This window comes from Podarcis vaucheri (genome assembly GCF_965113315.1).
Source record: "Podarcis vaucheri genome assembly, chromosome: 3".
Classification (NCBI taxonomy): Eukaryota; Metazoa; Chordata; class Lepidosauria; order Squamata; family Lacertidae; genus Podarcis; species Podarcis vaucheri.
The window spans coordinates 44,832,073-44,856,917 of record NC_138761.1 but is presented as its reverse complement, the minus strand read 5'-3'; the positions used below and the strand labels follow the sequence as shown (position 1 = coordinate 44,856,917).

General features: G+C 41.6%; 1 protein-coding gene across 6 annotated transcripts in view; it reads left to right on the top strand.

The window, feature by feature from the left end:
- Nucleotides 1–24,845, top strand: part of KIF26B (kinesin family member 26B) — a 271,678-nt gene that overhangs the window by 228,342 nt on the left and 18,491 nt on the right. For all 6 annotated transcript variants that reach the window (XM_082214955.1, XM_082214954.1, XM_082214957.1 and 3 more), the window contains 2 exons: nucleotides 18,178–18,340; nucleotides 21,120–24,525. In XM_082214955.1, the coding sequence (XP_082071081.1) occupies nucleotides 18,178–18,340; nucleotides 21,120–24,525 (3,569 nt within the window). The remainder of the gene's footprint in view (nucleotides 1–18,177; nucleotides 18,341–21,119; nucleotides 24,526–24,845) is intronic.

Here is a 24,845-nt window from a genome sequence, read left to right as displayed (position 1 = left end):
AATTAATTGGATATAAAGCTAAAGGAATGCTGAGCCTACCAGCACAATTGGACTGCACAACAGTCTCAGGAAATCAGTGTACAACTTAACACACGTGTTACGACTTGTCAGTGGTGAGATGTAATTATGTGGAGGTAATGATTCCCCTGTAACTTATCGCTAAACAAACATCTATACGGCAGTTCACTTGATCTCATTCTCTGATCATCAGGGATAGACTTGCCTAGTGCACCTACCTTTCTGTAAATATATATAGATATCCCTGAAGCTCTTACATGACTTGAATAGTAGAATTAGTGCAATAATAGAATCTTAATGTTTGGTATACTTTGGATTCTCAGTTGCTGGAGACAAAGAACAGGACACAGTACCCCCTCTTTTCCCCATCCATGCCCCACTACTGCCCCACAGGTAGAGAGGGCAAGTGGCATTGGCTGCTCCAAGCTTCCCCTCCTCACCTGCTCACCCAATTGTGTTGGGTGGCCTAGTGATTGCATCAGCAGAAAGAGCAGTGATAATCACTCATCTGCCCTCTTCTGGCTGGCACTGACAGCTGTGCTTTCTCCTGCTACAGATTGCATGCCCTCTTGCTTGCTGAACTGGTAGAGTGGGAAGAGTGCCAGAAATTTGTCCTGTGTTTCTTTTAAAAAAAACACACCCAAAAACTATTTCCCATCAATTAATGAGAAAAGAAATACCAAAATTATCAAAAAGAGAAGAAGAGTTCAGTGAAATTATCATGGTTGGATGCTTACCTTACTTTACCTTACAACAGGCATTCTCAAGTGTCCTTTGTATTATTCTGCCAATCAACCCTTTGGTGGGCTGCACTCTGCAGTCTTCCCAGGTGCTTTCCTTTCCAGAAAAAGGAGAAGAAGAAGAAGAGTTTGGATTTGATATCCCGCCTTTCACTCCCTTTAAGGAGTCTCAAAGTGACTAACATTCTCCTTTCCCTTCCTCCCCCACAACAAACACTCTGTAAGGTGAGTGGGGCTGAGAGACTTCAGAGAAGTGAGACTAGCCCAAGGTCACCCAGCACCTGCATGTGGAGGAGCAGAGATGCGAACCCGGTTCCCCAGATTACGAGACTACCGCTCTTAACCACTATACCACACTGGCTCTCAAAAACCCTATGGCATCCACAACTGGGCTTTCCTGTGAGCACAAGAAAGCAGGGTGGATGCTAACTGTGAACCTGCAAGCTGGTCATTGTTGGCTTTTAAGTGAAGTCTTTTTATTTTAACAGGCATCAGTGTTCAAAACTTTCCCCCCATAAGGCTCAAGGAAGGACTCCTTTTAAAAACAAAACCAGAGAGTGTGCCAATCTCAGACATTTGGTAGCCAGTCTCCCTGCCTTCCCATGACTCAATTAAAGCTTCGGAGAAGGCACTGTGAGGTAACTCTTTGTGTTCTGAACCCCAACGTACCTGGAGACCCGTCCAGCTGGTGTATACAGTTCCAAGGGCAAATGCTAGCAAGTAATACAGCAATCTGACAGGTCAGGGAACACAGTCCAGGTTCAATACAGCAAGCCAAATCCATAGTCCAACAGTCAAGCAAGGTTCCCACCTCTGCAGCCTGTCCAGGGTCAGGGAATCTGGAGTTCAGTCCTGAAAAGCACAATTAACATCCTATGTCCTTTAAAAATGTGTTGGGGGTGTTATTGGGTTGTTGTTTTAATTTTGATTATGTACTTTACGGTTTTATATTCTGATTTTATCCTGTGAACTGCCCTGAGACCTGCAGGCACAGGGCGGTATATAAATTCAATAAATAAATAAAATAAATAAATGGTGGTACTCCCAGGATACCCAAGCCACGGTCCCTCAACTCTGCTTCCCTTTTATCCATTGAATCTTGATTGCAGCATCTGGGCTTGATGAGGCATGTGACCCTCACCTGTCCTGAGCCTAAGCTGGCTGAGGAATCACACCCCTCCTTCCAGAGCTAGCGAGCCCCACCTGGCCAGCTAGGAAGCTGGGCGATGGGCCCTTGCCTGCCTCAGCCTCCTAGAATGTACCTCCCTCTGCTCCCTATGCCTCAGAGCCTGCCATGTTCATGGCATTACTGGCTTTGGTAATGGATCCTGCTCCTCTGGTTCCTGTGCACTGACTCCCATTCCCTCACCATCTCCTGTTGCCCCGTGAGTACTTTCTGCCCCCAACCTCTCCTTCTCCATTCCCAGCTTGCCCTGATGTGTACCAGTCATGGCTACACCCTTCTTCGGGATCCTCTTCTTCCTCCCCGTCATCTTCTCAGGGCACTTCTGAAGAAATTCAAAAGTGCCCTGAGAAGAAGGCAGAAAAATAGAAGCCCATTTTGCAGGGGAAGTAAACTTCTGAGAAGCTAGAGGATAGGCTTCAGTATGGCACTAGCACAAACCTCCCAGGACAGTACTGTTGAGTGAATATTGGCTGTTGCTCTGACCCACACTCGTTGCTCGTTCTTTGCTTGCCCACTTGAGCAGCTGATCAATCAGTGGCAGAAGCAACTAATTCAATTGACTGTGTTCTGTGCAGACAGGCAGGCAGGAAGGGGACCCAATCCTAGAGAGAGAAGACAGGTAGTGGTGGCACCTGCTATCCCCCTCCCCCCAAGAGGACCAAATAATATATTCTTAAGGCACACAATACAGTTCAACTGCTGCAACTAAAGGGATCAGGCTTTGAGAAACGTCCGGATAAGAGACAAACTAAGAAACATATGTAAGCTACCATGTTTTTCTTGGAGGAGGAATGGTGTACAAATGTGACAAATATACCTTTTATTTCATGTAAAAATGAACATTCAAAAAAAACAAGTATACCTCTCTGTACTAGTTGATGGTGGCTTTCACCAACTTGCTGAGTGTATAAGCTTTCTTGGGCATCTACCAGGCCGCAGTTGGAAACAGATGAACTTTTGATCTGAACAGCAAGGCATGTTTTAATACTTTCTAATCCACTCTTGATATAATCTTTTGCAATCTGTTGACACAGCACTCCTGGAACATTAGATTCACAATAAGCTTCTTGAACTCTTATGGCTTGCTCAGGTAAAAATTTAAGAAAGTGGCAATCTTGCCAAATGCTTTTTGGGAATTCCTTCTCCTAGTTTTCAAAAGTTAGAGTAATCTTTGGAACTTCAATGCCACACATCTTATGAAAGTATCATAGTAAGTGAAGAAAAATTACTTGCTTTTTAAGGAGAATGAAATTCTGAAAACATGTAAAATCGACACAGAGTATTTCCATACTTAAATTGTTTCACAAAGATGAAGGTAAATGTAGTTGGAACTACTCAAAAGCAGGGTACTAAGAGTTTCATGGCAAATGTTATATATGTGTTGTAAATTGGTTTTAGAATTGAGGGATGACTACAGATGGTAGAAGGAGATCTTTATTCACACCAGTTTCATTAAAGTGAATAGCAGAAATAGACCTAACTAAAAAGAAATAAGGATTCACAGTTCCAGGATTATTATTATTATTTACAAAATATTCTGCCGTAAAGTGTATGTGGTTACCTTGTGCCTTGTACACTTCACAACCAGCTTGTGCCTCTCACTGGTTTGCTGGGGAAAAAAAGTTTGGATAGCCCCACATATGCTGTTCCGAACTCTTTGGAGAACAGATGGAATACAAATGTGATAACTAAATAAACAAATAATTGAAGGATTTTGATATGTCTAGCCAAGTTCTAATGGCCAGTGGGTATGAAAATTGTCCATTAGAAGCTGCCTTAATTTGCTTGACATGTTGCCTGCCATTGGTACACAGAGAGAATTTTCTTAACACTAAGGCAAATTTAAAAAAAATAAAATTAAGACTAAAAATTACATAGGAAACTTCCTGATTTGTTTGCTGAGCCACAGCACATGAAAGGCTCACTACATGCAGACAGTTGCCATGGAGAATGATTTCAAGCAGTCTTCATGTGGCAGCCATTTTGTGTGTGGTGGCTCCAGGTATATACAAAGCCTGTTCCAGGTGAAAATAATAGAAGTTCATTAAGTTTCCAAGTATATACATAATTTATATATTCCTGGTAAGTTTCCTAATTATCAAATGAAACTCTTCTGCTTTTCAGATTCCACCCCCAAGAATGGGAATGTTTCAGATAGGAATCCCTACATTATTTACTTCTATTCAGATGAGGTTATTTTTTATGTACAATCTGATTTTCTGAGAAAGTTGAATGACCTCAGTTTTTGTAATGATCTCTAGATACAGATACTTGAGGGTGTTGCTTGATCTGAATTCTTAAGCAAGCCAACCTGATTTGTACTTCCCAGACAAGGATCAGTAATTATTTTTGCACTTAGTAGTGAATTTTGCAGTGCAGTTCTTCTTTGATCAGAACTGCATATGACAATGTACCTTGCACATTAAAATGCATACAGAAATTCCTTGTGGGATAAATTGCATTTTTGTATGCACTTTCTTCTTTTAAAAAGTGCAAAAATACATTCGAAAATAATGTAAATAAATGTTCATGTTTGTATTTTTAATTACTCATTGATGCAGACACAAAACTGAATTACCTTATGAGTGAACATGTGCAAAACTGACACTGACCAGAAACAGACTGATCTGTCTATCCCTAGATTTCCCCTACAGTTCTAAGTTGGTATACAAAGTGATGTTTTGTGGTTAATGTTTGGACTTGACTCCCTTGGTGCTGTCCTCCATGTAACATACAGTGCTATGGGTCATCACAGATCAAAACGCTTTGGAATATGTTTTCCCTCCTCTTCCATTTTTCCGTATAAGACTACACTTGCCAGTTGTGATGTTGAGGATTGATTAATTGTATTTATGAGATAATTAGGGATAACAGAATTTTTTTAAGGGCTTTCTGTTAGTGACTTCGATATTCTTACTGTATATAATGTTTTGGGCTATTGTAAAAGCATGCTTTTATTTGAAGGAATAAGCTGTATGAACTGAGACACATGTATAGGCAAGAAAAATGTTTAATTCGTAGCACAGAAATAGTTCTGCTTTTCCTTACTGCTGTGCTACGGTCTGAAAGCACCAGGAGGCTGGCACACAAAGGTTTTCTCCGGCAGATGCCAACAATCCTACTGAGTGACCTCCCCAGCTTCCTGGAAAGTTGCTCTATTTATACTGGTTGCAATTCCAATCCGAGTGGTTTGTGAAATTGAACAGCAGTCAATTTATTTTCAGGTACCACTCCATTTGGAATTGCAATTAGGATAACAAGATCAGTTCTCTAGTGCAGGAAATTGGGAAGGTCACGCTACAAGATGGTTGGCGTCTTGATGGGGGGCCCCTGCTACTTCAGATCAAGGGAATCTCACCCAACTGATCTAATTATGAAACCTTCTCAAAAGTTCATGAATATGCATGACACAATCACCAATATTTGACGTTAATTTCACTTGAGGAAATAACAACCCTCCACGTCTGAGTTGTAATGATTCACAGCAGGGGAGTCCCAGGAAAAAAAAATGTAGTATTCTCCTGAACAGAGACACAAGACAGTACTGTGAGACATGTTGTCCAGTATATGCTGTGTCATTAAGGTCATAAGATATTGGCAGCATTTTCACTGTCAGATATGAGGCCACCTGGAGAGTTTCCATGGGCTGCATTCACACAGTTCCTTAGTTCATTTCCCCTACATTTCCCTAACTTAATCCCAGCGCAATATTTGAGCTTTTACATAGTGTAAAAGCCAATTCCAGAAAACTAATGGAATAAAACACATTTTTAGTGCTCATTTCCATGTTATCTGATTCCAGAAAAAAATCTACTTGCAGTCTCCTTAACCCAGAAAATTGTGAGAGTAAAGTGATGAAATTTGGGTTGGCATACCAGCATACAGTTCTTTCCTGTTTTCATGGAGGAATCATTGGGGGGTGGGGTGGGAGGCAGAAGCATGCATGCGCGGAAATAGTAAGAGAGGAGTGATGGTGTCCAATGGCACCTGTTGTTGAGCAGCACACCCACTGATGTGAATGAAGTTTAGCATTAACCTTTCCCTTTTCTCCTGCTGTTTCTGTCTAATGAAAATTGGGCAGAGACTATGAATTGTTTTGGACAATATGAAGGAGAGTTGGCAGAGGAAGTGTGTGCATGTCACACATCCTTTGTGCACTTTCTGTGTAACATTTGAAGTTTCACTTTGGGGAGAAATATGATCAGTAGCTCTGTATGTGGGAGCTAACATATCTCATCAAGGAGATGAATGGGTACCCTCTTTGGATAATATACAGGAAGCATCAATATACAAATAAAGACACACAAGTCACTTGGACTTCCTTTGTGTTTCATTGTTAGCATGTGAAGTTGCTCTGTGCTTCATCTGTGAATACAGCTGGTACCAAATAAATGTTCCAGTGGCTTACAACCAGCCACTTATTGCCATACATACTGTGCTGCTAAAGTCAATGAATTTTAACAAGCATTACCAAGTACTGTCAAGACTGATTGAGTTTGGAAGAGGTCACTGTCCTGTCTTGCCTCCTAAAGAATGCTATAGTGATTCCAGCTCCTTTGGGTAATCAGATTAATAACAGGGAAGGACATTTATTTGTGATGACAATATGTTATGTTTATACATGCATTCATCAATTCTGGAGACAATGCCAGGATCAGAGCCTTCCTTCAATATAAAGGCAAGAAATCTTAAAAAAAATTAAGACCCTAGCCTTTGTGTGTGTGCCATGAGTTGTTGGCTGTATTTAATGATGAAAGGAACTGCTATTGACATATGTACACACATATTTAAGAAGGGGTGAAAATTTGACTTTCTAAGAATTCCTGATTTTGGTACTATGCAAATTTATTTAAATGTAATCAGTCAGAAAGGTACACTCACAAACGTATGCTCAGCAGTAATTCACTTGACCAGCTGAAGTAATAACTATCGTATAGCAGGAGTATCACCTGATGTCTAACTCTTTATAGATACATTAGAAATTCCAAACATAGCAGCTGCTCTATGATAGCCTGACTACATGAAAGCTATCATGTGATTACCATAAGTCTGAGGAAATTTGCCTTCCAGTTGCATTAATATGACATGGCAACAGTGCTTCATTGCTCTTAGAAGCAATCTCTAACATTCTTGTTCCAAGCATGGTCAGGCATCAGGTGGAGAAAAGGAAACTTTCATTTTCCTCCTGGAGTTTTCTTTTTTGTAATTGCCCAGTGCCCTGTTTGCACAGTAGCTGATGTTTGTGCCATAAATGAAAGATGCAAGGAAGGACAGCTGTTAAAATGTCTCCATCGTTGACCTGCTAGAGGTTTGCGGGTGCCTCTTACTCCTGTTTGTGGAGACATGAGTGCTTCCCTTTATTTTGGCCACTCATGCACTGGACAGTGTCCCCACTCCTAAAAACTGTTTGGTTCCTCTAACTCCTGCCATGGTGTTTCTGTATAGAGCTGTGACATGGGATTTATAGTGAAGGGAGAATCTAAATTCCTGGGGAATCTCCACATAGGATCTACCAACTCAGCAAGTTCAGGAAGTTGCTCCTAAGGAGATACCAGCTTATGTAGGAGGCCACGTTCTGCCTTGCAGACCGTGCAGCTGCACTGACCCTGCACTGTGTCTGAAATGTGGCTTTTGCTTTCTAAATGTTTGTCCTAGCAATTCAGTTTGCAAGCCACTGAAACAGTGGCAGGCCACAGTACAGGCCTGGTCCTTTCTGCCTCTTGTTACTCTGCCTCTAATTCCCTATCAGGAGACTACCTTTATTAATAGATTGTTGGTTGTGAGTATATTCTGGTACTTATGAGTACAAAATGACTCATGTATGCCATTTATTTGTGAATATTGCAGTGCCTGGTGTGCAAACACAATTACTCTAGTCATCTGTTGTCTGTAGTGTATAACATCAGCACTATTTTAAAGATCCACCCACAGTCAGCAGTATTGTAGCAGTCAGACTCTTTTCTCTGACATAAGCATATGGATCCTAATTAGTTTTCAGTTTAACTGAGATTTCTTCTGTTATGATAAAATTTATTACAAGCTGCCCTCAATATAGAGATGTAGGCACGTGTACAATATAATCTGTTTCTTTGCATTTTATCCTGATTTTTTGTTGTTTTCTGGTAGGTGCCTGTGAGATGGTTAAACAAGTAGAACATATAGGATCCACCTACTGGTGGACTGGATGATTAAGTGATAGAACATAAGTAGCTTTTTAAAATTTTATCTTAGCAGTGATGTTCACAGATAGAGAAACTCTGCTAATCCTTCCAATGATGTGCCAAAGGCACAAGTTCGTTTCAAAGAACAGACAAAATGATAGATGAAGAGATTCACTGGTATCCACTCTGAGGACTCATGCTACAATCAGAGCTGGGGGGGGGATCATTTTTGTTAAACAATAAGTTCCACTGATAAAATCAGAGCTGAGTTGTAAAAATTATAAAGAACAGTTGAGCCCATAGCATAATAGAAAGTAAAATTATGCAAATTATAAAGTACCTACCCATAGGCTAATCTTACATAATGAAATGTTGAACAACATTTTGGTGGGATAGGAATAGAATCATACTCAAAAACATAATTTAAAACAGAACTGAAGATCCATGAATCTACCAGTAATATGTGTTCAAAACCTTTCAATGTAAAATGAACATATAAATGGTATAACCAAACAAAATAAAAGACCTGTGACACGCTGGTAACATATGAACTGTGCCCGTCAGTTTCCATTCTTTTTAATTTCATACATACTGTTTGTTGTTTAGTTGTTTAGTCGTGTCCGACTCTTCGTGACCCCATGGACCAGAGCACGCCAGGCACTCCTGTCTTCCACTGCCTCAAACTCATGCTGGTAGCTTCAACGAGGCCTTACAAATAGCGGGGGAGAGAAGGCAAGCAAAATGCGAGGGAGATAGTGAAAGATACAGGAAATTGAATGCAGATTTCAAAAAAATAAATAAATAAATAGTAAGGAGAGACAAGAAGGCCTTCTTAAACGAGCATACATACTGTTAGGTATTCCCAAATTCTCTACACAATAAGATGTTCAGTGGTTCACTGGTTACCAGGGCTTGGTTTCCTTTGGAATTTAACTATTATTTAATAGGGTGTGCAACTATGTTTTAGGCAAAATTGCCCCAAAGTGATAGATTTTATATATATATATATATATATATAAAATCTATCACAACAACAGAACCATTTAAAAAAGAATCAAAATACAAATAGTCCAACAACAGAACCATTTAAAAAAGAATCAAAATACAAATAGTCCATCTATCTCTGGAGAACAGCATCCAATAGCTCAACCCCCAAAGGCCATGATGAAGAAATGAGTCTTTGAGGCTCTTTAAAATTAACAAGGGAAGGCGTGACTTTACTGGAGGCTTGCTGGTGCTTTGTAATATTTGTGTTTGTTTAGAAGCATGAAGGTTGAGCACAGGTGGAATTACAGTATTAAACACTCCAATGGCTGTCGTAGGTTCAGTACTCCCACATCAGTTTCTCAATGAAGGTGCAGGAGGTAATGCATGCCCCCTTCCCCAAAATGGCTCTCCTCTCCCAGAATACTTACCAGTCATCATTTACAGTAAATGAAGATCTACCAGTTATTCCCTATGGCTGGTGTAGTAACCTTTGGCCCCCAGGTGTTGGAGAATGATAACTTCCATGCTTACTAGGGCTGATGGAAATTATAGTTCATCGACATCTGGAGGGCCAGAAAATCTCCACTCCTGCCCTATGGCAACTGATCACCTTAGTTTACCTTAGACTATGTCCAGCTAGACCTGTTCAGCCAGGGGTTGTTTTTTACCACCTTATAGTTTTTATTTTTACAATCACAAGCACACAGGGTTGGAAGAGACCCCGAGAGATCACCAGTTAGTTCAACACCAAACCAGTAGCAATGTATTTGCTAAGAAGCAAAAACTGTATTTCTTCTGATGCTTTTTTTGTCATCTGGGCCCATAAACGTGTTTCCGTTATTTAAGAACTGGGAGTAATATTTTCAATTGTAGAGAGAAACCATTAGTAAGATTATTTTGTTTCTATTTTAAAAATCACCCTGCTCAACTCTGATGTCCACTGTTGTTTAGTCCCCAATTCTGCTCACACAGTTTTTCTCTTGAATTTAGCTGCTGGGGCTACACATACATCACTCTCTTCAAAAAGAAGAAATCAGTTGTTATGAAGATGAGGAAATGTGGAGGGGTATTAACTTTAGCCCACTTTTAACCCTGAATAGATTCAGAGACACCATTATTGCTTATTGAAAAGGGCTCAAACCACATAGCCCTTGCAGGTGGGTCCAGGAGAGAAATGGCCATTGTACATAACACCCATGTGAATGTTCTGTTACTTTTCCAGTCCAGGGTACATCCACAATACATCTCTCACTCCTAGCTTGATCAGGAGAAAATATTTTACTGTAAGACTCTCGCATTTATATGCAGTTGTTCAACACTCTTTTCTGAATTCTAAGAGAGTTATGTTTTGTGCCACAAGTGGTTAATGACCCAGCCCTTTGGATTCTTTCTAAAACTCTTTGATTCTACCACCACCACCCCAGCTTGGAGAAAAGAGAGTTATTATAGAGTGAATTATTGCTTTTGAATAGGATCTTGTATATTGAAGTTAAAAGGAAAAGCACTGAGAACCTCTGTGCTTAACCTCTCTCCTCCTGCTATGAATTGCTTTCTGTATTTCTGGAGAGAAATTGCACATAATGTAAATGTGGCGTTATAACACATGTATTTGACTGCCAGAAATAAAGTTCACCGATGAAGAAACTCCACTAAGCTTGTCTCCTGTTTCAGTGGTTTGCCCAGGGCACAAGTCAATTTCAAAGGACAGACAAGAAGAAAGACCAAGGAGCTCATTGGTGGCCATTCTTCTGAGGACTCAGTAAAGCTTGTAGGAGCTCAGCAAGAAAATGGGAGCGGAGTTGTGCAAATTACACAATTGAGCTTTTAGTATAGTCAGTCAAAATGCCAGGATTCCAGTGAATTATTCACACTTTCTGGCTGTTCTTCCCATTTCAGGAGACCTGTGGGAAGTATCACTGGTAACTCTCAGGAGTTGCCACAATCTATTTGTAATCCATCCCAAAAGATCTGAGAAAAATTCATTATTATTTTCATGGACAATTGGTAAGCAAACCTTTACCAAATCATGTTGTTAAATTTTCAACATGAGTCTTTTCCAGAAAATACATCTGTTCTCTATGATTATTTTTTTTAAAGATATGGTATAAAAATGAGTATATAATAAATAATAAGATTCCATTGATAATGTTAAACATAGGCCAATATTTACATAATGACAGGCAAAATTGCTTCCAAAGTTCTAGTCCTCATAAGCATCAGTCATCCTGATGATTGTTCATCTGTTGTGTACTGGCTGTTTAGATATTTTGCAATAACACACTGCTTGTACAATTGTGTGGTGTGTTTTATATCAAATGAAGGTTGATGTAATGATATTTATGTATATGGTATAAGCATTGAGATTTTAGTTACAATGCATATTTATCTCTCATCATCTCTTTTCAGGAGGCTCCCATATTACCAATATTTTCAGTGATGATTTTGCTATCTCACTGAAAGATATTTAGGCTAAAATATTCTGGATGCTTACATGCAAATATGCCTTACTGAATGTACAGGAATCTGTACAGCATTGTGGCATACTGGCAACAATATAGATCTTGTGTAAATTATGGACTGCATTAGCTCTGTAATAGATTCATAATTATCTGATACTGGGGTTTGTTACATGCTGACTGAGAATAATTTAAAATTAATTTCTGTTGTAAGATTATGTGAAACTTAGTATGACTGTTGGTGGTAGGCAAGTGTTACTGCCCAAATTTACTAGAAAGAGTCTTCTAATAATGAAAAGGGTGATGGCAACAATAGCTGTTAAAAGGTCTAAGTACTAGAAAATGAGAGCAAACCAAAGGAAAAATGTATGAGTGAAGAACATTCGGGAATTGTTTTACCTTAAGGTCAAACTGTATGTTACATTGAATGTGTGACTACATTTAATGTATCTGTTTGAGTTGCATATCTCAAATGAATATTCATGCGTATCCCAGCTTTGACCTGTACTAAAGTGACAGTACACCTTATGCTTTTTAGGAACAAAGCCACTAAACATGCCATTTCTATGAAATTTACAAAACCAGGTCTGTTTTTCATGTCTTAGTAACACCCTAGCTTACTCTGACATTCATGTTTAATCTTCCTTTTTATAGAACTGCTTGTGTACCAGAAATGACTATGTCATAATGAAAGACAAACCCCATACAGGCAATTTTAGCAAACAAGACTGTGACTATTTTTCAGTGCAATTGGTTGTCACAATTCCTTTTTGTCCCTCTTCCCTTTTTCTGTTTCCTTTCTCTTTTAACCAGTAATCCTTCAAGAACTGGAATTACCTCTTATCTCTGTTTCTCCAGCATACAAAAACAATTAAACCCCATAACTAAGCATAGTTTTATTCTGTTCCACAATGTAAATGTTTATTAAAGCAGGAATGTCTACAGTTCTGGGCCAAGACATTTTGCTTCCTGAGGTGAAAATAGTACTGAAAGCATCTCACTCGGCCCAGTGGTAGGTCTGGGCCTGACAGACGTATGGGATCATTGTTAGGGTACGTTGTTGAAGACCTCAAAACCCCAGATTGACTTCCTGTCTAAAATTCTTAATTCCTGTCTATAAAACGCGACGATAGCAGGGTTGCAACATTAATTAATGAATCAAAAAGTTCTACCTCAATATAAAAAATGGAGCTGTGTAGATCTCTTGATCATCAAGCTCACACTGATCTTTAAAAGGATGTGTGTATATTCCAGGCTCAGCAGAAAATTGAGGTTCTGTTAGTCCAGCATTTTCTTCTGGAAGCTCACTAGCAGGGCATGCTGTGAAAGTGATGCTTATCTTCTGTTTTATTTATGTCTTGCTTATGTCTTGCTTCTAATAATCCAAGGAATTTTGCCCATTTACACAGAGGTTCCATTATGCCATCATAGCTAATGACCATTAACAGACATAACTTCCATGAATTTTCCTAATCGTTTTATCAAAGGCATCTAAACTTGCAGACAACACCACAAACATCATCTTGTGTAGTAACATGATGTTTAACCTGACCCTCCTATTGAAGAGTATTGACAATTGCACTACAAGGAGTAGGGCTGGGATCCAACCATGATGTTTCACAATTTAGAGAAGACTTAGCACACCACACCAATCAAATGCTGCTATGCTATACCAAATTATACTTTTTCTTATTAGTTGACTAATACAGACAGAAGCAGGTGCAGGCATAATGTTTATATTTACTGACTACATGAAATATATTAACATTTGCTCACTTTCTGCCAATAAATTACTGTATGACAGCAGGCTCAAGGGCGTACAACGCCTTATCATGTAATAATCACACACCTAGATGGTTAATAGCATTTGCCATTGGCCTGCTGCCTAGCAAGAAAGCATGATATGTGATTTGTATGAGTAGGGACACATGCCATGGCATGTTATATGGCTTAATAAAAAAAAAAGGTTCTGTTTTCAGCTTTAATTTTGCTGTCACCAATGTTTGCATTCCTGTTTTTTTATTGGTTAGAGTCCTACGAGAGATGGAAAGGAAGAATGAGAGGGGGGAGGAAAGATAAAATATTTATGACTTAATATGTTTTAGACCTGGAATAAATACATAAAATTGTCTAAATAATCTCCTAGGGACAGGGGAATCGTGAGCCAATGTTTTTAACTTTGTTCCCATTCATTTGGATATTTCCTTTTTCGTTTGGAAATGAAATCGATGCTGTTCATCATCTTCTTTTTTTAGTAATCACCTTGACAATCACAGACAGAACACTCCTTTCTGATCATTCACATTCAGCTCAAGGTGCGAGGAGGTACATCTGAATGCAAGGGAAGCATACTGAATCCTAGTTCTCAGTGAGGTAGCAGCTTTGTGTTTGGGCTTCTGATTGCAGCACTTCAGGCTTGCCAATAAGGGTTCCCAGGGTGGGATGGCTCCCTGACTGTAAAAGGATTCCTGCACACAGAAAAACTAACATGCCAAGGAGAAGGCTAGACTATAATATTTCTAATAATAATTAGTGTGTGTTTATGGAGGCCCAGTACCCACCTGCAACCCAAAATGGTATAGCCGAGGCAGTTTTATTATTTCAATGTCAATTACATATTTGCATTTTTTATCCTTGAGTGGCATGGGAAGTCTCAAACCCATCAGCTGACTGGCAATTCTGTCCCTCTACAGCTTACTGGGGCCTGTTCTCCATCAGTCCTGTTCCTTGCAAGGCTCCACTTCCAGCAAAATGAAAATATATGTATCAGAACTAATTGTTCTGACCTGTCCATACCAGATTCCCACAGCAGCAAGGCAGGACAGTGGCTGAAGCACCATGGATAGATTCAAGTGAGCAATTTGCTGTGACAGAGGCAGAAGGTGAACTAAGGCTTAGCTTCCTCCGGTCCACCTTCCCCAAGGTCCACCCCATTTGGGCTAAAGAAGATGGCTGTTAAAGGGCCAAATATTCCTAGTGTGCAGAGGAGCACTTGCTCACTTGTCCCATCTGGCATGGTCCCAGCACCATTTGTCAGGTTGTTAGCAATGGAAGCCCTTGATTCCTTTGAGGAGCCTGGCTCGGGGGGGGGGGCAGTAATCCCTTGTACAACTCGAGCAGTCTCACAGCAGCCAGAAAGTCAATATCTGTGATCCACAACACTGAAGAGTCTTCCCTAGAAAGGGTAGTTTGGCTATAGCCAATAACTGCCTGAATAATCAACAACAACATTAGATGGTGGGCAGGGACCAGGTGATTACAGGGCTTGCGATAGTTTCTGCAGCGGCTCCCAATTTGTGGAATGCTCTCCCCAGGGAGGCTTGCCTATCACCTTCATTGCACATCTTTAGGTGCCACGTGAAAATGTTTCTCTTCAGCCAGGCCTTTGGTTGATTAACATTCTGTGTCTTTTCAAATATTTTTTTTGGGGGGGCATGCTATTGGTTTGTTTTGCTTTTGTTCTTATTTTTATTATGTATTATGTGTTTTTATTTTATATTTTTATGCTGAGAACCACCCTGAGATTTTTGACTGAAGGTGGTGTACAAATTAGTTAATTAATTATAACTATATTCCTCATAACACAGAATTCTAACTGCATCTTTGGGAACAGAGCTACTGAATTGCTGTCACACAAGGGTAATTTAGGACTGGGGATTTGTGCCATCTTGAAAGGCCATCTTCAGAATGTTTTGATCCATATTTTGGTATGCTACTTTTATTAAAGTTGAAGTCAGCAGAAATATCTTTTGATATAAAATGTTTTGTGGGGTATTTTTACATAACAATTATCCTTTTTCAAAGTACCTTTGATTACCCCACTAGAAATAACCTAGCTTCTGAAGAATATTGGCTTATTTTCCTTATTGAAATAAAGCACCCATCTTCCTTTCTTCTGACAGAGGGATAGAATCAGCTTTCAAAAAAATACAGATGCCCTGTGCATTTGTATATCTATTTGTAGGGTACCGGTATATTTTGAAATATAATAGGTGTGGTTAAAAAGAAGAAAGAATCCAGAGATTTAAACTGCTGCAAGATCAAAGGAACAGAGGCAGCAACTACTAGGTGGCTTGTGTCTGGTGGCATTTTTTCTGTCTGTGTGAGGGGTTTTTTAAAAACATCATTAGCATATCTTATTGAAAGAGATAATTGAACCATTGAATTGGGAGGTCCAGATCTTGAATATAAAATGCAAAATATTTGCAAATTGCATGATTAGTAACCTTTCCTTTGTAGTTTTCTTTTGGGAAGCTGTGTAGCTAGCTATAAGAAAGGAGGCAGCTAACTGTAGCCTACAGCAAAGGGAAGATTATCAAGATAATGCTAGACTTTTTTGAGTCGAATATGAAACATTGCTGGTTTTTAAAATCATCTGTTGTTATTTATAAGCATAATCTCAATAGATGTAGCACAGGAATGTGCGTAATATCATCTCTCTTCCAACAGCACTTCAGCGTAATTCAGGGTTCAGGTGACCCACACACATCCATCATTTATAAGTCTCGAGGAAGACCACACCAGTTTGCTGATGATGGCTGCATGACTTAGTTATTCTCATGAGACCTAGATGTAGTCTGTTGCCCTTTTGCACTGTCATTCCATGTTGTGCTTTGATGGACGCATGAGTAAATGAAAGGCTTGGTATCGATTTCCATACAGATGTTAATAATTTCTGTGTACATCATCCATGGAATAGTGGTTACTCTTGCACAGAATTTGATATTGCAGTATTCCTTGATGAAGAGATGATGCACGAAGCTTGCACAACAGCCTTTTATCTCTTGGTCTGTGTGGATTCAAAGCTGAATCAGAGAAATGAATGCATTTTTCCTTGCTGTCATCTTAATGGACTTTTGTTTACATCACATGCCATCAAATACTGTAGAGGGATTGACTAGCTTTGCCCACAGGGAGCTGAGAACCGGCAGATTCTGTACAAAACAGAAGGTTGCACTTGAACTTTCTGGGGAAACTTTCAGACTTTCTGGTGGGTGCTTTGTTTAGACATGATGAAATGGAGCCATTTGCTGCTGAATGGATCTATTTAGGATAGCAATATGTCTTGCAGCCAGTGTCTTTAGGCTCGCTCTCTTAAGAAAAATAATCAGGAAATAATTTGCTTATCTTGTACTTTATCTGTAAACACACACACACTCACAATAGAGCTGCTATATCTGCACATAGTAACTCTATTGTGTGTGTGTTAGTATCCCGCTCCCTCACAGCAAGCAGTTCCAGCAAATTACCCCTTGTGGCAGCAGGGGGAAGTACCAGTAGAGGCTGGTGCTCATTGGTTCTGGTTGGGCAGGGAAGCCAATGTTAGGTGGTGCCAGAACCAATCACACCAGGTCGTGCAGGCCCCAGGAGACCTCAGAGGGCAGCCTTTGCTATTTCCTCCCTAGGGGTGTGAGGATACCAGCAGAGCCTACTATTCACCAAGAGGCAGCTGTAGAGGCAGCATTGGGTGGACATTGCAGAGGAGGAGGCAGATCTGACTTCCAAGGAGTGGGCCACAGCCACTACTGCCACTGCTGCAGCAACCTCAGGCAGTGCATTCATTGGAGGCTGGATTTGCTGCCCCGTGGATCCTGACACCCAGTTGCCTTACTTTGTCTCATGGATGGCCTTTGGAGCCAACTAATTTTAGTTTTGTCCACATCCTCCTCCCTGCTGAGTTCTGCAGGGAACTAGGGATGGTGGGGTATAAATATTATTATTATTATTATTATTATTATTATTATTATTATTATTAATAATATCATTACTGAGGAGGGAGCATAATTCCCATCCATTCCCATAGGGCTCTCAAAGGACAAGTGCCTGGTGAATTGTACCCTTGTTAACTGCATTAATAGAATGAATGGTTCCCACTATCATCACATAACACAGTGACTGTTTTACTCCTGAATTGTCTTGTGCACTGCTGACAAGAGGCAAGGTTTGGTTTGGGGTTGTTGTTTTTTTTTAAAAAAAATTCATTTAAATAAGTTTTTGTTGTTGAATTTTTGATGGCACGCCATCGCCTGCAGTAATAATTGGGGTTGCATTAATGGATAATGTTAGCAGAGTTTCTTCAGTGCGAAAGCAATTGTCATGCAATACCATTTGCAGGTCTCATTACAATCATTGGAAGTGATGGAGAGGCGGAGGTTGCAAGGTCTTCTAAAAATGAGTCCGTTCAGTGACTCAGTGTGTGACAGGGAGAAAATGGGACAAACTAATTCCACCTTCAGACATCAAAAAGAATGAGCGGAGGTGAAACTTGTGGTGTGTTTTAAGGCCTGATCCTTCTGTGCCTTTAAATCCAGCTGGGGTTTCTTTTAAAACTAGTTAGCCCAGAATGGGTTCCTGGTGATGAGGCGGCTTCTAGTGCTAAAATACTGCTGAAAATGTGCTAGGAAAACAAGACAGGCAGAAAACCCTTGAAAGATAAGAGCCTCTCCATTTCAGTGCAGGGATTTTCCAGCTTGTTCAGAGGCAGATGTAGTGCACTAGAATCCCGAAGAACAATGCTAATTAGTATTCCATTAAAAAGGAAGAAATCTTGCTGAGACCTGGAGTCACATCCCGACAGTCGAAGTGAAACATGGCTCACTAATGTAGCCTTAATTCTTTTTATTTTGCAGAGACAGCAAGCTGACCATGTTGCTCCGGGAGTCCCTTGGGAACATGAACTGCCGTACTACCATGATAGCTCACATTTCGGCAGCTGCAGGGAACTATGCTGAAACACTTTCCACCATCCAGATTGCATCCAGGGTTTTAAGAATGAAGAAAAAGAAAACAAAGGTAAGGACAAGGGGGAAACTCTTTTGTTGCTGTGCTCTGGAAAGAGTATGACAAGCTAGGGATCCGAAAGAAATGGGAGTGGCCTTGAAAGTGCAGCTTCTAACAAAAATCAATATTCTTAATTTCTGATGGTATGGCAGCACATCCGAGTGCATGAGGGAAATCATATGTTCATTGTTAGATGAATGATTGGTTATAATAGGCACAGAAATGGCAGAGTTCAAACTCCGATGTTGCTTTCTTGAAGTCTATGTAGCATGGAATCCTGGTTAAAAGTCAAGCTGGAATAATTTATTAACATCATTCACATTAGCAGCCTAAGGATTGTTAAATGTGAGCTGAGATCAATTAACAGATTCTACAAAATATCACTGCACAACAATCTCTTCCCAGAAGAGATCTCTGCAACAGAGCATGCTGTAGTGTGTGACACCAATGTTAATTTTGATAGCATTTCCCTCATTAACCTTACAATGAACACAAACTTTTTTTTAAAAAAAAAAGAAGACTAGCTGATGTGGTCTGGGTGGTACTAATTCAGCCAGTGCATTTGAAGCATGATATTTTATCTTGAGAGTGAAAATTGAGAAGCTTGGTGTTCTGATCTGAATTCTATATAATTCTTTTAGAGAAGATTGCATATACCAGTGCTCAGTTCTGATAAAAATCAGAAGCTAACATGTATTTACAGCAAGAAAAGGTTGATCCAGCACACGTTATTTTATATCTCTTCTTTTCTAGCCACTATCTAAATAAAACTAAACATTAATTAACATTTGCAACAACTAAGTAAAACTGTGAAAGTTAGTTGCCTAGGACTTTAGTATGGAGAGTATGTTCCTTCACAGTCACTGAGACTTTTTACTTCTTTTTGAAGTTAGACATGTGGGATCAGGACTTGGTAGAAGTGCCTCTCTAAGGAGACTTGCCTTGTTCCTACTCTGGACAATTTCTGCCAGCAGATAATGGCTTTTTAATTTTGGAAACTTCCTTCTCTTAAGCAAGCAATCAGCTTTTATTGCAGCTTAAGGCTGCAATCCAATACTTACCTCAATAGGACTTCCTTCTGTGCCAACATGTATTATGCTGCTAGCTGCTTATATTTTATTGCTGGGAGTGTTTTAATTGTTATTTCATTTGATATTGGCTTCAGTAGTTTGTGGAAATCACTTTGAAAGGAGGCTCATGAAATGTATAAAGAAATAAAATGAAAGTCCCACTGTGTTAAAGTGTATCAGAAAACACATATTAACTATAAAAAAAAATGATAACTTGGACAGAGAAGTAGTGGAATCCTTTCTTAGAGATCTTTCAGAAAGTTACTGAGCGCATCTATTTGGCATTATTAAAATCTAGGAAATGTTAGTATTACTTGAGCTTTTGTTGCTGGAAACTGGACTAGAGGATCAATGTGTTCCCTTGCATCCTGAAATGCAGAGGTGAACCTTCTTTTATATAGTTAATGGAAGAAAGGCGTGGGAGGCATGGTTTGTTTTTTTTCATTCCTTCTTTTCTGCTTTCATCCCCACCGCTGTAATCACAGAAGTAAGCCCCCTTGATTCTAGCGAAATACACTTCCAAGTGTGCTTATCCCAGCCACCTAATTAAGTGATGGGTGTTGCTTACTAAATGCTCATCCACTTTCAACTATATGTTTCAGCTCAACATCATTAGCCTTTGGTTTTAGCTGTAGACTTCAGTCATCCATCTAAAGTAACTCCACTGTGATCAGTGAATGAATTTCAGAGTAAATAATTGCAAGAATGCCATGGCAGGCTTTTTAATGAATTTGTTTTAACAACTGTCAGAAGGAACCCTGGGATCAAAGTGGCATGCAGCCCAATCTTACACATATTTAGTTGGTAGAGCAATTTACTGAGTTCAGCAGAAGACTTGCAGCATCAGGCATTTTTCCTCAATATGATTGCACAACAGCATACCCCAGTAAGTGACATTGCTGTCTGGCTGTATAGGGTATTTATAAACAGGCATGAAGACCATACTATTGACAGCACATGAGTTGGAGCTCTCCATGATAAGGAGTTGGTCCATGTTATCTTGGGCAGATCACTACTATCCAACCTCAATTTTTCATATGAAAAATGGGAATAATATTGACAAAACTCATAACAAAGGAATGAAGGAGAACCTTATAAAAGTAACGTGTTTGAAATGAATTGGTTTTCATTTCACTTTAGAACTTGATTTTACTCTCTGTGATTCTGCTAAAGCCCAGTGTGCATGAACAGAGGAGCCGTGAGTGAGGATGGAAGTCAGCTTGCACCCGTGGTCCAGAGTCACTGCAGCTTCCCAGTAAGGAGAAGGGCAAGGCCCTGGGGAGGTCAGTGCTGTGCAGACGCACCTGCGGAGCCAATCTGCCCCTCCTGTCGGTGCATCCACACCGTGCCCAGCTCCCCACTGCCTCACCCTTCTCCCTCCCAGTAAGCAAGTCCCCTCCCCACCAACTGCTCCTGTATGAACAAATAGAGCAGTATGACAGCTGCTTAAACCCAAGCACATGGAGCTGTTTGAAATGCTAAACCATTTCTGTACAGCAAGCTGCCACGTGGACTTGGCGGCTTTATCCCTGATGCCAGAAGCCACCAGCTTCACATAGCACTCTACTGCATGTTGAATGAAGCAGTCTCCATGCCCGGTGGCCTTTGCAGTAGCCTCTGCATACATGAAGGCTTATATGAGAGCATGGGGTGTGGATTTCAGCTCCATGGAAGGGGGTTCTTTGAAATGCTAACCTTTCCCCTGTCTTCCTACCCAACAGTACACGTCAAGCTCTTCAGGAGGAGAAAGTTCTTGTGAAGAAGGGAGGATGCGGAGGCCAACCCAGCTGAGGCCCTTCCATTCTCGGAACGTTGTTGATCCAGACTTCCCCATTCTTCACTTGTCAAGTGACCCAGATTATTCTTCTAGCAGCGAACAGTCATGCGACACCGTCATTTACGTTGGCCCCAATGGCACAGCCCTTTCGGACAAGGAACTGACCGACAACGAAGGTCCCCCCGATTTTGTCCCCATAGTTCCTGCCCTTCAGAAGACCAAAACTGAAGGCAAGCTGGAGGACATGAGTGAGACAGCGCCCAGCACTTCTGAGAGAGACTGCTTGAAGTGCAATACATTTGCGGAACTCCAGGAGAGGTTAGACTGCATTGACGGCAGTGAGGAGACTGACACGTTTCCTTTTGAAGAACTGCCTGTTCAGTTCAGCTCCGATCAAGTGACTAAGTGCCCTGTGTCAGGCCAAGCAGCAGAGCTCACTAGTGCATCAGAAGAAGGCCTGGCAGGCTGCCAAGAACCTGATAAAGATTTCAAGGAAAACCTGAATGCAACAGCCAACAAAATTCAGGGAAGCCATTCCCCTGTTCACACCGGGGTGCTTAATGAGGCACCCACCCCTCCATCACCTAGGAGTGTTACAGGCAGTCCAAGTAGCCACACAAACTGTTCCCAGCAATCCCACAGCACGGATCTGCAGAGCAGCCGAGAAAGCCTGAACACTTGCGGCTTTGTAGAAAGCAAGCCCCGGCCCATGGGTTCCCCACGGCTTGGCATTGCAAGCCTTTCCAAGACATCTGAGTACAAGCCGCCCACTTCTCCTTCTCAGAGGTGCAAGGTTTACACCCAGAAAGGGGTGCTGCCCAACCCTGCACCACCACCGTCATCCTTAAGCAAGGACTCCGGGATGGTGTCCAGTGAGTCTCTGATGCAGCCAGAGATCCGCACTCCTCCCATTGGCATGAGCCCACAGCTCATGAAAAAGTCTGTGTCTTCCAGCAGTGCTGATTATGGGGAGCCCATTGACAATGAAGAGCAGCAGGAGCAACAGCAAGAGCCACCTCTTTCTCCTGAGTCGAAGAAGGAGATTTTGAGCACCACCATGGTCACGGTGCAGCAGCCCTTAGAGCTGAATGGAGAAGATGAGCTGGTATTCACCCTGGTTGAAGAACTGACCATTAGTGGGGTTCTGGAGAACGGACGTCCAACAAGTATCATCAGCTTTAACAGTGATTGTTCTGTGCAAGCTCTGGCCTCCGGGTCTAGGCCGGTTAGCATTATCAGCAGCATCAGTGAAGATCTTGAATGCTATGCCAGTACAGCTCCTGTGTCTGAGGTCAGTATCACCCAGTTTATGCCTCTTCCAAAAATGGGACTGGATCACAAAGCTGAAGAGGCTGAAAGCAGACGTTCCTCTATCAGCTCGTGGTTGAGCGAAATGAGCACCGGAAGTGATGGCGAACAGTCATGCCACAGCTTCATAGCCCAAGCATGCTATGGGCATGGGGAAGCACTGGCAGATGCGCCCATTCCTGAACTGGCAAGAGGCGTACAGAACAGCAGTGTGGTTTGTATAAATGACAAGCAAAAGCCAGTCACCGAGGAAATATTTGTACTGCCAGAGGTTACCGATGAAAGTATTAATAAAATGTCACCTATCAAAGGTTGTAAAATATCAGCCCTGGGAAAGACTATGGTCACAATATCAAACACCACAAGCCTAAGCAGTTGTGAAGGTTTCATTCCAATGAAGACCAACATTACTGTGTATCCCTGTATTGCTGTTAATCCCTTTAAAGCACAAGAGCTGCCTGAGACCATATCTGTAGTGTCGTCACCAGCAAAAGTTCCCCAGCCTCAAGAGGTGAAGGAATCCAGTGTAAGAAAAGAGATAAAATTTGATGATCCTTGGCTAAAGAGGGAAGACAGTGTGAAAAAAGAAAGCTGTGGCCCCAAGGCTGAAGTCATCACTCAACAAAATAAGAAGCAGAAGTCAGTAGACAGGTTTAGCAGCAGTAGCGGAGAGACTTCCAGCTCCCCGGGAACGGAAAACCTGAAGAGGGTTGTAGATGGATGTGAAATGGGACTTCCCAGTTCCACAGCCCACAGCCCAGCACACACTACGGAGAGCTTTAAAAATGGCAGCCTCACAAGAGGCGTTCAGAAGGCCAGCAAGCTGGAGGAATTGGATGCTGTTTCCTATCATTACATTGAGGAGAACAGTGCCATTAGCTGTTCTGTTGGGTCCCAGACTTCCAGAGCTAGCTTGGAAAGAAGGATTGCGTCCCCCAAACACTGCGTTCTCGCACGTCCAAAAGGAACTCCGCCGTTGCCTCCCGTGAGGAAATCTAGCCTGGATCAGAAAAATAGGGCCAGCCCTCAGCACAGCACTTGCAGTAGCAGCACCAGCAGCCCTTTGAACCAACCAGCTCCTTTCCTGGCTAGTTTTCCCGATGAGCTGAATGGGAAACAAAAGGGTTCCAGTATGGAGAGCGGTAACAATAGCAGCAGTAAATTGTTTAGTGCCAAACTTGAACAGCTGGCCAGCAGAACCAATTCCTTGGGAAGGTCCAGTGGGAGCCATTATGAGTGCCTGTCTTTAGAAAGGGCAGAGAGTCTGTCCTCTGTCAGCTCCAAGATGGGTCCTGGGAAAGACACCACAATGCCCAGAGCTGGGAGAAGTTTCAACCGCAGTGCAATGTCCTCACCCACAAACTCAGGCCTTTCTCAGTCTGCAGGGGCCTCACCAAAGGCCAGTCAATCAAAGATCTCTGCAGTGAGCAAGCTCCTCTTGGCAAGTCCTAAGGCTCGAAGTCTGGCTGCCTCAACCACCAAAACACTTAGCTTCTCTACCAAGTCCCTCCCTCAGTCTGTGGGGCAGAGTTCAGGCTTGCCTCCAAATGGAAAGAATATGTCCTGGTCTACTCAGTCTCTCAGCAGGAACAGGGGCTCTGGGCTCTCCTCAAAACTGCCCCTCAGAGCTGTCAATGGGAGGATCTCAGAACTTCTGCAAGGAAGCACTGGCACCAGAGGGCTGCAGTTGCGTAGGAACTCAGACACAGATGATCGCAGTGCCGTCCACGGAGAAGAGAAGCCAACTGTTCACCTGCTGCCTTCACCTTACAGCAAGATCACTCCACCTCGGAAGCCTCACCGCTGTAGCAGTGGCCACGGAAGTGACAACAGCAGTGTCCTGAGTGGGGAGCTCCCACCTGCCATGGGGAAAACAGCCTTGTTCTACCACAGTGGAGGAAGCAGCGGGTATGAAAGCATGATGAGAGACAGTGAAGCAACGGGAAGTGCTTCCTCAGCACAAGATTCTATGAGCGAGAACAGCAGCTCCCTCAGTGGGAGGTGCCGAAGTCTCAAAAATCCAAAGAAGCGTTCGAATACAGGTATGTCCTTAGACTTGTACTCTGAGAAATATCACCGAGACCTGCTGAGTAGCTTTCAGAGTTACTTACCTTATTGGGGGGAATGCAAAAAACTTTTCCATTGGAAATTAAGGCATTTTAAGGTGATTACCTCAGGAGGAATTGGGCAGAAGAGGATGAACGGCCCTGGGAGACCAAGACATGTGCCCATATTGTGAGCTAGAATAATATGTGACACTGTAGAACATCTTTACTGCTTGCATGGCATGGAAGTTCAGCTGGGGGAAATTAACAGAGAATTTCTGTGCTTTTTGTTAGGTGAGTAAATATGTGACTATGCC